Genomic DNA, 14,578 nt, shown 5'->3' on the forward strand with positions numbered 1-14,578 from the left:
CTGGAAGGGCATAGTATACCCTTGTAGATTATAGTACTGCCACCTCGTTAGACAAAAGAAAACTTGACTTTGTCAACACTCTAGAAAACACAGTTTATTCCTTCCTCTAACATCTTACTTCATAAGTGAAAAATAAATAAGATGAAAATAAAAGTACTATAGTCATTTTTCTTAACTTTCTATAAACAGATGGGCCAGCTAGATGCCTCACCGGGCAAACACTTGGAGGCTTGAATTCAGTCCCTGGAACCAAGTCCATAAACGTGTCTTCTGACCACCACACTCATTGTGCTGTATATGCCCACACATATCACACTTTCATAATGACAGAGCCCCTTTTTTTGATACAAATGATAAATTATATTTATACAGTAAACAAGTATCAACAGTCAACACAAATCAAAACCAACCACCAGCCCGGGGACTGAGAAACAGCTGGGTGACTTCCTTCAGGGTGTTCATCAGGAAGGGCATGGTGGCACGTGTGCAACACACATGGCAGTGGCCAGTGGCTTCATGATCAGTGCAGTGGGTAACTGGGACATGCACTGGGTGGCCTGTGGGTAGAGGAAGCCTAGTGGCTATTGGAATAGGGGACAGAGCCCCTTTTAACATTGAAAATTTATTTTTCTCTTTATATTTTTTTCAATGTGGTTGTCAGGGTGTTATACAACTCCATACCCTACGTTTTCACACAGCTACATCCTGGGAAGGTATATGGTAGTAAAGCAATTTACATGTCTGTCTCCTGTTTCCTTATCAGCTAGAATGATATGATTGCTGATAGTCAATGGACCTAGTTTTTTATACACAAGTTGTCCACCTTTGGATGGATTACTGAAATGTATGTCATGTTTTAAGCACAGCGTCATGCTTAATGCATGTTGTCAGTCAATATATTGGTAGCTTAAAAAGGTATACAAACTACTTCCAAGTATTTATATTTGTGATTATTATTTGTAGCTTCTCATATCTTCAAAACTCTTCTGATCAAGGGTCTGCTGCCGAGGGTGGTTTTCTGTCTTACATATATATTTTTAGTTAGCTGGCACTCCACAGTATGTCACTCAAGGTGTCACATCCACTCTATAACCTTGCTGAATTATAGAATGTCATTGTTCCTCCAGCTTTTTGCTTTTATAGTAAAATAATTCATTTTATCCTTGCTAAGGTTCTGTGACAGTGTGTGTTTGGTGACTGTTAAAGAAATCAGAATGCAGTGGAATAAGATTTTGACAGGCTAATGGTCTCCTGAGGAATTATAAAATTAATTTTCAAATCTGGAAACTATCATCTAGTGTTAGTGTTCTGGTCTGGCTACTTTGTTCCAATATTAGAATATAATTAAGAGAAAATTGGCCATGTGAGCTGCCTTTGGAGCTAAACTTCGTTACTAAAGCTTCGTTTATTCATATAAAGCCACACACTTCTATCATAAAAGAACAGTATAGTAAAGAGAAAAATCTAGTATTCTCTACAGTCAAGACTCAAAAGCATGTGAAACATCTAACCGCTGCATTTGGGGCATTTGAGGGGCATCCATGAGGTGAAGGCCTTAGTGCTTTTGAGGTTGATCCAGGCTAGCTTTTGGCAGCTGTGATCTGATTTTTAAAATCTGATGTGTCATTTAATGTGATTACAAAAGATTCCAAATGAATGAAGATTAAGGTCTCTGACATGTTTGATTTTCTATTTCAAAGTTAATGATGTTACTCTTTATGTTTTCAGGTTTGCCATCAGAAAAATAATGCTGTTGGAATTTAGGTGAGTGAAAGACGTTGCGTGGGTGCTTGATAAAGATGACCATGTGAGTGAAGTGTTAATTTGCAATAAAGAAAATATTTTGTATAGGCTCCAGGAATAGCTCATGGATAGAAGTTGCCATTAGATGTACAAAGCCATAGGCTGACTCCCAACAGCAAATAAAATCTAAATTCGTGAATATTTATATTTTTTGATAGTCTTATTTGATATTTTCTTTGTTTTGAAAAGTAACCTCATTTTCAGGGTAACTTATATTTTGAGTTGTTTTTTATTAGTTATAAGTGATCTATGAGAATAAATCAGGAATACACTCTATTTTTCTTCCTTCTCAGCAAAAATTTTATTACCTAGCTAATTATAACTTAAATGTTTCAAACAGAAGAAAATGTAATATTTTTCCAGAATCTTAAACATTACACGTTAGGCATATGCTATAGCCTAACGTGCCCTGTTTCTCTAGCCCAAGAACAGGCTTTTTGTAACTGTTGTTTGTTTGTTTGCTTGCTTTGAGAAAGGGTTTCTCTATGCAGCTTTGGCTGAACTGGAATTCACTATGTAGACCAAGCTGACTAGGAACTCAAAAGATTCACCAGCCTCTGTTCCTGAGTGCTAGGATCAAAAGTGCATGCCACCAAACCCTGCTTACATATGACTTTCAGTTATAAAGGTATCAGAGACAATACTACATCCAGGATTGACTAGCATATAAAAGTGAAAGCAGTAGTACTATTCAGCGTAGCTGGATGTGTCTTAAACAGTGCTAAACATTTTGTATACATGGCATCGTAGCTACTCTGAAATAGACGCATTATCCCTCTAATTCCTGGAACAAATAAAAGTCGCAGGTGCAGTTAAGATGGTAGAGTGTTTGATGCCAAAGCTCAAAGCTTTTCTACATTTTTATACTTCCTTGAATTCTGGTCTGAATCAGAGGTAAGAGCCTCTGTGTTAATACCCTATTCCGTGTCATCCTGGCCTCTCACAATGCCAAGCCTTGGCTGCTCTCCGTGCTGCTTCATGCTTTCAAAACCGGTACTACCAGGGTGACTCTTACACCACCAAGTTAGGCCACCAGCACAAGGTACAAGTATGGCTGCCTCTGGACTCCAGCTTCTGTGTGCTGAGCCACAGCAAACTTCCCACAAGATTTTACCTCAGTGATGCTGGCTGATTCTCACAGCTGCTTGCTTGGCTTCAGCTTACCAGCACCGATTATCTCAATAAAGAAACACTTTTACTTTGGTAGTGCTGGTCTCTTGCTGATCATAGCTGATTCTTCAGCTCAATCTAATTAGAATCACAGGTTCTTAATTAAAACATTAAATGGCCCCAGTAGATTCTTTGCTTCCCTCTGAAACTTCACAAGCCAGTTCTCCATCATCTTTATAACAATCAGCATCATCCTTTAATCTCCCAAGTTCTCACAGCAGCTCAGCAAGCTTTGACTACTCAGTGGCTTTTCTAGTCCAAAGTTCCAAAGCCCTCCCTGAATCCTCCCCCAAACCTGGTCAAGTCTGCCCTGAAAACACCCCACTCCTGGATTAACTTCTGTATTAGTTAGGGTTACTATTACTGTGACAAGAAACCATGACCAAAAGCCAGCTGGGCTGGAAAGGGCCTATTTCCCTTATACTTGCACATCATCACTAAAGGAAGTCAGAGCAGGAACTCAGGCAGGAACTGACGCAGCAGCCGTGGGCAAGTGCTGCTTACTACTGGCTTGCTCCTCGTGCATTGCACAGCCTGCTTTCTTATAGCACCTGGAGCTACCAACCCAGGAATAAGGCCAACCACAGTGACTGAGCCCTCCCACACCAGTCGTCAGCTAAGAAAATGCACCACAGCCTTGTCCATATGCCAAAAATGGGGCATTTTCTCAGTTATGTTTGTCAGAAAATGACTGCCATTTGTGTCAGGTTGTCAGAGAACTACATAGCACACCTATGTAAACTAATCTGATCCTCATAAAAACATGGCATCAAGTAACTAAGCTTTTTTTAGGGGAACCTGGAGTTTATGGTTATGAATGAGCTGGTGTACCCTGGTGCTCAGCTCACAGTGCGCTCTCCGCCTTGTCAGTCAGTCCAGCATGTCTTCATTCAGGGCTGCTCTTCCTTCTTCATGTAACTGTCTCTGGAAATGTCTTCTCACATACACACCCAGCGGTACGCCTCCCAGGAGATTAAATCCAGTCAAGTTACCAATAAAGACTTCAGCCATAACCCTCCTCTGATCTTCTTGGAAGGGTAGTTCTGACTTTCCTCTGGAGCCACGGTTTCCACGTGTGAGGCTACAGCAAGCAGCTCCGATGCAGAGTGCAGGGAAATGTGTGAAAGAACGCAAGCTGGAACTAGGGATTTTCTTAAGTTTTCAGAAAACTAAAAAGACTCCTATTTTTTAGGTGAGTGATGCAGTACAATGTCTGGCGATAACTAATGAAATTTTCTATGCCTTTTTCTAAAAACTCTTTTCAGCCAATATCTTGAAAATTATCTCTGGATGAATTACTCTCCAGAAGTTTCCAGCAAGGCCTATTTAATGTCCATCTGCTGTATGGTGAATGAGAAGTTCAGAGAAAACGTCCCGGCCTGGGAGGTAAAAACAACTAAGCCGCTTCATGGGTCTCACTTTGCCTGCACTGAAGCCATTACAGAGTAACAGCAGAGAAGCTCACCCAGTAGTGCGCTGTTGTAAGATGGAGTCGGGGTGTGAAAGCTGACGCTAGCTTTCTTCTGATTGCAGTACTTCCAGCTGACTGTTGGGAGCTTAGAGTTGTTCTTCCATGTTGTGAGGGAAGCAAGGAATGGTGTGGATATTTGGAGTTGGCAAAGTACAAGCTGTAATGGTGACTATAGGAGGGAATGTGTGAAAGCTGACAGGTGCTTATACTGTGCTTTCAGCTTAATCAGTCGTCGTTCCCCCCTCCCCCCCACCCCGTTAAAATCAAAACTTGGACATTTTGCTCAGATATTGAGTGACTACCAGCTCAAGGTATATTGGAGCTCAGCTTAAACTATGGATCTTAAACCTCACTGAGACATCTTAGGGATCTTAGGAAATGACTTCAAGCCATTATAGAGAGTAAGAGGGATCATTTTAAAAGCCAGATGGTAATTTTATCAATTCATGTATTATTGAGACCACTTCAGTGATTAGGGTTTGAGATAGAGGAATAACAATGCAGGAACTGCCCCGTTTTGCACAAGGGATACATTCTCAGACCCCAGTAGATACCATGAACCCCAAATGATTGTGCTGAGCCATGTATATGTATGTTATTCCATACTAATATGCATAATATATGTCCATAAATTATGTGTTTATGTGTATTGTTTCCTACGGAGCATTAAGGATAAAGTTCTGTCTATAAATTGGGCAATATAAGAGATTAACAGTGACTAATAATAAAATAGAATTATACTTAATTGTCTTAAGCATAAATACTTAATTGACTTAAATTGTCCTGATCACTTTTCTTGTATTGTGGAGTGATTATTATGGAAAACGGGTTAAATGAAATCAGTCTGCTTGCTGAGAAGGTGAAGTGTCTATTGGGTAGATAGATTATGTAGATTGGATACTAGGGAATGACTGATATCCCAGTCCAAATCAATCTCATCATATTCCTCAGAACCATCTACAGTTGAAAACACATGAATTGTTTCTTTCTAGAATTTTCTCTTTAATAATTTTAGACTATAATTGGTACAGGTAACTGAAATTACAGAAAGCAAAATTATGGATAAAGTGCAACTATCATAGATGCAGAGGACATATATGATTTAAAAATTTTTTAAAACTGATTGGATTTGATTACTGAAGTAGCACAATCAAAATGAACAAAACAACAAGAGAAGTGAAGCTACTATTCTGTTAGCTTTAGGTCTCGTAGTCCTTTCAGAAAACTGTATTCAATTTACTGTCGTTAATAAGAAGTGTGCAGTGCTTCTCCTTAATTGTTTGATTTTGCCAATCCATTCCTAAAGCCCACACCAGCATTTCTTACAGAAAGAAAAATTCAATCAAGAGCTCAAAGTGCATTTTTCTCATGGGTGTTTTTGTTTTTCAAGATAGGGTATAGCCTTGGCTGCCCTGGAACTCACTCTGTGGAGCAGGCTGGCCTCAGACTCAGATCTGCCTGCCTCTACCTCCCAAGCACTGGGATTAAAGGTGTGCACCACCACCACCTGGCTCACAGTGAATTTTTATTCTTTTCAGACCTTTAAGAAGAAGCCAGACTACTTCCCCTTTTTTTTTAAGTGCATCTTGAAAGCTGCTTTAGCTGAGACTGATGGCGAGTTCTCCCTCCATGAGCAGACCGTCCTCCTGCTTTTCCTGGATCATTGCTTCAATAGCTTGGTAATTGTACTTTCTGTCCAAATCTTCAGGTTCCCTTATTCTTTCAGGGTGAGTTCAGGTGAGTACCTGAAGGCTGTCACTTTATGCATAGGAGCAGAGAGTAACAATGATGCCAGAAGCTTCATGTCAGCCCCTCTAAGGCCATTTTAAAGCCTCGTTTCCTTTCAGTAGTTTGGACTTGATTCCTCCTCTCCTATCTAGACTTAAAAATGAAAATGCAATGTCAAAGGGAGATCATGAATGGGAGGAGCAAAGAGTCTGGTTTATAAACACTTTGAACAGTGAAGTCTGCACAGTCATCATGCTAAAATAGAGTCATTATCTGTTGTTGTGCCTCATGCACAGGCTAGCTCATCAGCCGGAGAGCTGCATTGTAAATTGGCTGATGAAGGCCGTTATCATGGTCTTTGAAAATGTAATACATTTTCACCCATCGTGAAATCACCTTGTTAAAAATGAAATATTTTCAGTAACTAATATTTCACTTTAGCTTCCTCCCTGTGCTTATCTGAAATGTATACATAGTTGTTTTAAAGGCATATGTGTCTGAATTAATCATGCCCTTAGACCTATGCAGGAAAATTCAGAGTCTGTTCTTAGCCTGAAGACCACAGACTTATTTGTGGGTCTTTACAAAGACCCAAGTATATAGAAATGCAATAACTACCCTGTCATTAACAGTTATAAAACTAAACAGAAAAGAATATATAATTCCTTATCAAACATTGAATAATGACAGGGTTTAATTATATTAATAGTTTGGTGCTAGATTTAAAAAACTTAAAACCTAGTTTATTATTAAAATACTTTATCTTTTCATTTTTCCTGATCTTTGAACCATAGATGTGTATACTGTGGCTCCTGGAGGAAATACATTCCTGTAAACCCGTAGTAGTAGTAGTTGTTGTTGTTTTATTTTGTACTGGGAATTGAACATAAGGTCTTGTGTTAGGTAAATTCTATACCCCGGAGCTAGGTCTCTAGGTCTGGTCATAATATTTCTGTCAAACTGTTAGTACATTACTTTTTTAAAAAGATACTATTTTTCAGTGTAGCCCACACTAGCCTTGAACTCAATCTTCTGCCTCACCTTGCTTAAGTCATAACCTTTATTATCTTTGTTTCTGTTTAAAGACATCTTACTTAATACATAATTTGGTTGTCTTCATCATCAACACTGTTATTAAATGCAATTTATCTAGCACATATATTTTCTATGTAAGACACAGGGCCATGGGCTAGAGAGATGGCTGAGTGGTTAAAAGCATCTGCTGCTCTTCCAGAGGACCCAAATTCTGTTCCCAGTACCCATGTAGGGCATAGTTATCTGTAACTCCAGGTCCAGGGGATTTTATGTCCTCTTCTGTCATTCTCAGGTATATGATCATACAAATGTGCGCGCACACATACACACACTAAAACTAAAAGAAGACACAGGGCAATTTATTGAATGTATTATACCCATGCACTTCAGCCTTGTTTTGAGGATTTATTAAAAGGATGGAATCACCAATAAGACATGATAATAAAAACGTAACAGCACGTCTCAGAAAGGAGACTTGCTGGCATATGGTAGCTGGAAGGGAAGCAGAGAGCTAATTGCCCTTCAGGAGAGGACAGGTACCCTGGGCAACTTAAAGCTTCTGATGTTCTGTGCTCACTGTGATTACTGCAGGGAGTATTAATTATACATTTCTGTGAATAAGGGAATTTTTAAACATGAAATCTGCAAGTAACGAAAACTGCCATTTTAAATGTGAAAATTTTAAAAGATTGATATGTGTGTGTGTTTATTGTGTATATGGTGTGTGCCGTGTATATGTGGGTATTACTGTTGTGATCCTCTCAAGGTGCATGCTTGGAACCAAACCCTGATCTTCTCTAAAAAGCAACAAGTGCTCTTAACCATTGTCACACTGATCCATCTCTAGTCCCCTTCTGAACAGTAAAATACCACCAATTTTAAAGTATTGATGACATGCTTTTCTCCCAGGGCTTTTAAGGAAGTAAACTGTGTATATAGGAACTTGGATAAAAAGTATATATACTTGTATATAATCTTGTTTTCTTTGTGCTTTAAACAGGAAGTGGACTTGATAAGGAGTCAGGTACAGCAGCTTATCTCCCTCCCAATGTGGATGGGCTTGCAGCCTGTAAGTGCCCATTTCAGAGAGTCTTCACGTATCTGTCACACAGGGTAGATTTGGTTTCAGACTGAGTGGCTTAACATGAACACAAAAGTGTGTCAGCTAAAATCTACTTTCCTCCTTAGGAATTTACTGCTTAGGTATTACTAGCTTACTGTAAGGAGCTTTTACAACTTTAAGAATTGTTGCATGCATCCTAATGTATGCTCCACTTAATTTTACTATTGTAGGGTGAAATGAGGGCCTATAATTGAATTTAAAGAGATGGGAGATAATTTAGCAAAGTATGATTCTTATCCTTACGTTTATATTCAGATGAGGCTAAATGCAATCTTTGATTTTATCTGTTTTCCTGGCTTAGGATATGTGTACAGATACAGAAGGTCGAGATCATATTTAATACTAACCACTTCTGCTTTTCCATTAACTTTACTGAAAAAAGATGTGTGCTTAGTAGATTAATGTATTTCTTGTATAAACTAAAAACTACCACAGTGCAGTGCTTTACACAGAATTTTATTTCCTGCTCGTTTTCTGCACACACCCAGATGTGCAGACCAGTCATGTGTAAACAATGCTAAGTAGAAAGTGATAAGTTAGCCGATGGGCGTGGTAGTGCAAGCCTTTAATCCCAGCACTGGGGAGGCAGAGACAGGTGGATTGCTGTGAGTTTGAGGCTAGCTTGGTCTACAAAGCCAGGACAAGACAGCCAAGGCTACACAGAGAAACCCTGTTTCAAAAAAAAAAAAAAAGAAGATAAATTCCAGAAGAGAAAAGCATGCTGATGCGAGCGTTTGACGAGATGGGATCTTGTTTGCATTCCTTTTATCAGTACTGAGCTTACAGCCACACACCTTGCTCAGGCAGCTACTCATTTTCTTTTGGGAGAGGTTTCTCCCTCCCACCCCTCAGCTCAGCATTGGGGTTAAACCCAGAAATCTGGCATGCTAAACAGAGCATCCACCACCAAGCTACACACTTAGCCTTGACAATTATTTTAATGTTTATTGTTGGAGACTTAGTTTTTTTTAATTTCAGTAATAATGCTTATAATCAGTCATACTTACATATTTTTCAGCCTTAAATTCTTAATTTTAGAAGTAAATTATTAGCTTGTAGTGATTATCAAAGGTAGTTTCTTTCATCTTATTTTTATTGAAATACAGAATGGAATAATATTTTTTAAATACAATTCATTCCTTAGATTTCATGCTTTGTCTGTTATATTCAGTATATCATATGTCATTACATATTGAGACTAGACACTATGCGACCTAAGTATCATCCTAAGTGTTAGTGTTACTGATTGTTGTATGTCATACTTCTCTCAGGCACGATTGGAATTAGAATTAAAAAAGACACCAAAGCTAAGAAAATTCTGGAACTTGATTAAAAAGAATGATGAAAAGATGGACCCAGAAGCAAGAAAGCAGTATGTGGGCAAAGTTTTCTTTCATACTGGGGTTTGGGTCATGACACTGATTTATTGCTTGATTTTATATAGTGTTGAATCCACATAAGTTATTAGTAAATGCTTTCACTTAGATTAATATGAGGATTTTTACAGAGATCTGAAATGTGCGCATGTGCTTAAGGCCAGAGATTGATGTCAGGTGTGCCTCTCTGGTGCATTCTCTTTGCCTGTTGTGTGAGTGAGGTCTCTCACTGCCCCTGCCCCCTGGATCCTCAGTGCCTCCCAACAGTGGTGTCACAGATGCCCAGCTCCATGCCAGGCTGTTGACACCCAGACTCAGGGCTTCCGTCTTGTTATAAAGCACTCCTTTACTCAAGGGTACATCTCTCCAGCCCCAAAGTAGATTTTGATCACTCCCCTTACTTTGTATTTCTAGCAGGGATTACGTGATCATTTGCAGTCACTCAGTACCTGATGTGTTCATTAATTGATAATTAAGTTCAGGAACCAGTAGGAACTCAGCCTCTAAACTAATGTTTACATATTTAGCCATTGTCATACTCTCACGATATTTACTACCTAATTTAACTACATTAGTTTGTTTGCTTTTTAAGGTAGTCTCACTATGTAGGCCAGGCTGGCTTTGAACTCACAGAAAGCCTCCTGCTTCTGCTTCCCAAGTATAGAGATTAAAGGCACATGACACCATGCCTGGCTAAAATATTAGGTAGGTGAGTGTCTTGCCTGCATGTATTTAAGTGTCCTACATGCATGCATTGCCATTGGAAACCAGAAGAAAGCATCAGCTCTCCTGGGGCTAGAGTTACAGTTGTGAATCACCATGTAGACTCTAGGAACTGAACACTGGTCCTCTGAAGAACGGCAAATGTTCTTAACTGCTAAGCCATCTCTTTAGCCCCTAAAACATGAGAATTTTTACCCTAATGGCAGTATAAATAAAATTTTGAAATGCCCAATGTAGTCCTGACCTCTGAACTTAAGTGGAAACTTAGAATAACTGGAGGAGGTCTTTAGCAGGCGTTCAGCCCATAAGGAAGTTCTTCCTTTCTCCTGTGTATTTACAAAGAAGACACTGTGCTCAGTATCAAAGGCAGAGCATTAGAGTAGCTGTGTTTAAATTTACTTTTTTTTTTAACTATTTCAGAAATAATTGTGTTGCTGTTTGATTTTTAGGGCCTACCAAGAAAGAAGGTTTCTCTCCCAGCTCATCCGGAAGTTCATCTGTGTGCTGAAGTCCATCCCACTGTCTGGTAATGGCCGCCTTCGCTCAGCTCACCGTGGCTGTTATCTCTTTGCCCTTCTGACATTAACTCACTTTTACTCTAAACATTGCTCTTAGAGTGATTTAAAACTCTAATAACAAACGTGTGTCCTCTCCATTTCCTGTACATTGCCAGCCTGAGAGTTGGTTCTGCCTTGAAGGGTTATTAAAGCACCAACACAGTTATTGAAATGTTTGTTTAGTTAATAACCGTTTATATTTGCTCACCAGGTCCAAATTCTCTGCAGGATGCTGGGGATACTAGTGAATTAGGTGTTTATAGACCTCATTTGGTTCTTTGTAATATAGAACCGAATAGTGTTTTCGAGTGACAGGATTCCGGTGAGGGATAAGAAGTGTGTTTGAGACCATAAGCTACCATAAAATGGGTCAGGCCCATCTTTACCCATGTCTTTTTATATAATGTTGTAAGTTAGCTTACAAAGTGATGGGTCTCATCGTGGAGTTTTCGTTTCTACTTTATTCTCCTCCGTCTCCCTCCCTCCCTCGCTGCCCTCCCTCATCCTTCCTGCCCCTCTCTTGCTGACCTACCTTCCTTCCTCAGATCTCTTCCCTTTACATTTCATGTCATGCATTCAGGTGGCCTCACCCCTCCAAAGATGTTTTCCCTTCTCGAGGTCACCTTTTTAGTCCCATGACCTAAACACACATAAGACACATGCCCATGTGCACACACACATACACACATGTATACTAGGTTAAACGTAGGTCCTGCATGAGAGAAACCATGGTATTTGTCTTGCTTGTCTTCTACATCTGTCTCATTTCACGAAATAACTTCCAGTGTCATCCATTTTCTTGCAGGTGTTGTGGTTTCATTTTCTTTGTGCCTGAATACAGTTCTATTGTGCATATTTAATACATTTTATTTATGCATTCATCTATAGATGGGTATTGTTGGCTGCATTTCTTAGCTGTTGTGAACAGTGCAGCAATAGCATCCATTTGTAAATGTCTCGGCAGTGGGACTTACAAGCCCTTTGTATATGAATCCTGAATGGCATGGCCGGTTATGGTAGTTCTGTTTGTAGTTTTGAGAAGCCTCCACACTGACTTCCATAGTGGGTGTTGCAGTTTACATGATCTCTAAGTAGTGTAAACATACGTTTGTTTATTGGTTTGTTGTCGTGTCCAGCATGGCTCTAGAGACTAACCTGACTGGGGCGGCAAGGGAATGAAGAAAAAACAAACACATATACACATAGAAAAGCCAGAATTGGGTAGACTAGGCTCTCTAATGGAAAAGCCACTGGAAGCTCAGTGTGTTTTTATATACAGTTGAATAGGGAGGCAGTGTTTGTGGCGTATACTTGAATCAAGGAGACAGGTTTAACTAATCTCCATAGGAGCCATCTGAACAGGGGTGCAGTCTGTAGACTGTAAACATCCAGAGGATAGAGAGCTGAGGAAAGAGATACCTCAGGGAAACCTCAGCAGGGAAGACCTTGCCACTCCCATGACGCTGAGGCAAGGGAGTCCTAGACATGTCTGTGCCCATATCAACAATCCACATCCACTGACATTTCAATTTGGCTGTTGATTTGTTTATTTTAGATTAGATCTTGCTGTGTAGAACGTAGTGGCCAGGAACTCACTGTCTAGCCCAGGCTAACACTGAACTGTGCTCCTCTTGTTGTGTCACCCAGAGTGCTGAGATGGTATGAGCTCACCTACCTGGCTTCATTCTCAACAGACCTGTGGCCTAGGATAAGGTCAGAAAGCTAGGTTCTGGGTTTCCATCTTCATCAGCTTGCTTTTGCTTTTCTCAGTTTATCACTTGGAAAATGAACGTCTAGAGAAGATGTCTGATGTCTCTTCTAGATGTTAAATTCTGTTGTTTTAGCATCTGGGTAACAGGTTGATACTAACCTGGAAAGATATGGGTGAGAAACTAGTTAACTTCTTCATTTAGTAGGTAGAAACTTTCAAATTTCTATAACGTTTGATTTCTATAACATTTGACCTTCCATTTTCCTGTATATTACAAATAAATAAATGCATTTTAAAAGTATTTGTGGGCTATTTTTCATAGATGTAATACTGGATTAATCACTGCTTAGGGTCTTAGCTAAGGAAATAGATAAAAAATTATCTGTGCGTCAGTTGAAACAATGTTGACACCATGGTTTTAGAAGGTAAATGGTAGGCTACTTCTTGTATTAAAAAACAAAAACCTACATCCAGAAAGTGTTTTATTTCAGAAGGCTATAATTTTAAAATGAATTTTAAAAAATAGTATATGATGTTTACGAATACCATAAATCAGTGATAAGATTCTATAAAGATTTATATTTTTCTATGTATATATTTACATGTCAAAGTTAATAGACTCTTTCTAAGCCAATATAATCCCTTATAAAATTATAAAAATTTATACATGGACAATGGGAAAATTCTCTTTTCTTTGATGTATAAATTTACTCTTTCAAAGTCCACTATATAAATCAGGTATATATGAATGTATATCATGAATAAACACATTTATATCCAAACATGTACATGTGTTTATTCATAAGAATACTTAGGATTTTGATATATAATGGTACTGAGAAAAGTGAAACAAACTATGAATATAAAACTGCCTTCTATTAAAAAGAAAACTACCACTGGATATGGTAGTGCTCACCTTTTAATCCCAGCACTTGGGAAGCAGAAGCAGGCAGAGCTCTATGAATTCGAGGCCAGCCTGGTCTACACAGCAAGTCCAGGACAGACAGGTCTGTTATGCAGAGCAACCCTATCTCGAAAAACGAGGAGGAGGAGGAGAAGAAGGAAAAACTACCTTTGATTTTTTTTTTTTTAAGCACAACATTTATTAAGACTGAAAAGATGGCTCATTAGTTAGAGCACTTGCTGCTCTTTGCAGAGGACCCAGGTTCAGTTCCTAAGCACATACATGGCAGCTCATACAACTCCGTTTCTAGAGGATCTGGCACCTTCTGTTCTGTGTACATACATACATGTAGACAAATAGTCATACACACAAAATAAATTTAAGCCTATAAATAATTTATTTGTCATTATTTCCATATCAAATTAATATAAATACACTTCTGGCCCAATCTAGATATTTCATTTCCTCATATTAGTAGAACTAAATACTGACGGCCTGCCTCTGAAAAAAGAAATGAGATTCTTATTCTGAATTGTAGTTCAGTTACAAAGAATAAGACAGATGATTTTGTTTAAATTATTAAATAGCTGCCAGTTTTAAGAAATAGCACAAATGTCTTGGTGAAATTCTAACATGTTTCTCTCGTGTCTAGAGCCTGTCACTATGGACAAAGTTCATTACTGTGAAAGATTCATTGAGCTTATGATTGACCTGGAGGTAAGAAATATGCTCTGTGCTCTTTAACAGTCTAAGATCAAGCTGCAACTACGTCTGTAGTTACTTGAAATGGCCCTTAGTCTATTCCTGTCGCAAGGTTTTATGTAGATAAGGAAGTCTCGGTTTGATTCCTTGAGGTTTTGTGCTAACTGTCCTATTGTCATGGGTTGCTATTACCTTTAAAATTATGATTTTTAAGTAAGATTTCATACTGTTAGGTGCAGGATTCTTACGGAAAGTTCAGATACAAAATTGATGTA

The 14,578-nt window shown here is 38.8% G+C and overlaps 1 protein-coding gene across 1 annotated transcript in view; it reads left to right on the forward strand.

Annotated features, from left to right (window-relative positions):
• AQR (aquarius intron-binding spliceosomal factor) overlaps positions 1-14,578 on the forward strand; it is a 70,371-nt gene that overhangs the window by 7,197 nt on the left and 48,596 nt on the right. Inside the window, exons 4-10 of the mRNA XM_084776321.1 lie at positions 1,729-1,764; positions 4,239-4,359; positions 5,983-6,123; positions 8,208-8,276; positions 9,602-9,702; positions 10,879-10,955; positions 14,254-14,318. Coding sequence (XP_084632447.1) covers positions 1,729-1,764; positions 4,239-4,359; positions 5,983-6,123; positions 8,208-8,276; positions 9,602-9,702; positions 10,879-10,955; positions 14,254-14,318 — 610 coding nt within the window. The remainder of the gene's footprint in view (positions 1-1,728; positions 1,765-4,238; positions 4,360-5,982; positions 6,124-8,207; positions 8,277-9,601; positions 9,703-10,878; positions 10,956-14,253; positions 14,319-14,578) is intronic.

This window comes from Acomys minous (genome assembly GCF_964271855.1).
Source record: "Acomys minous genome assembly, chromosome: 3".
NCBI lineage: Eukaryota > Metazoa > Chordata > Mammalia > Rodentia > Muridae > Acomys > Acomys minous.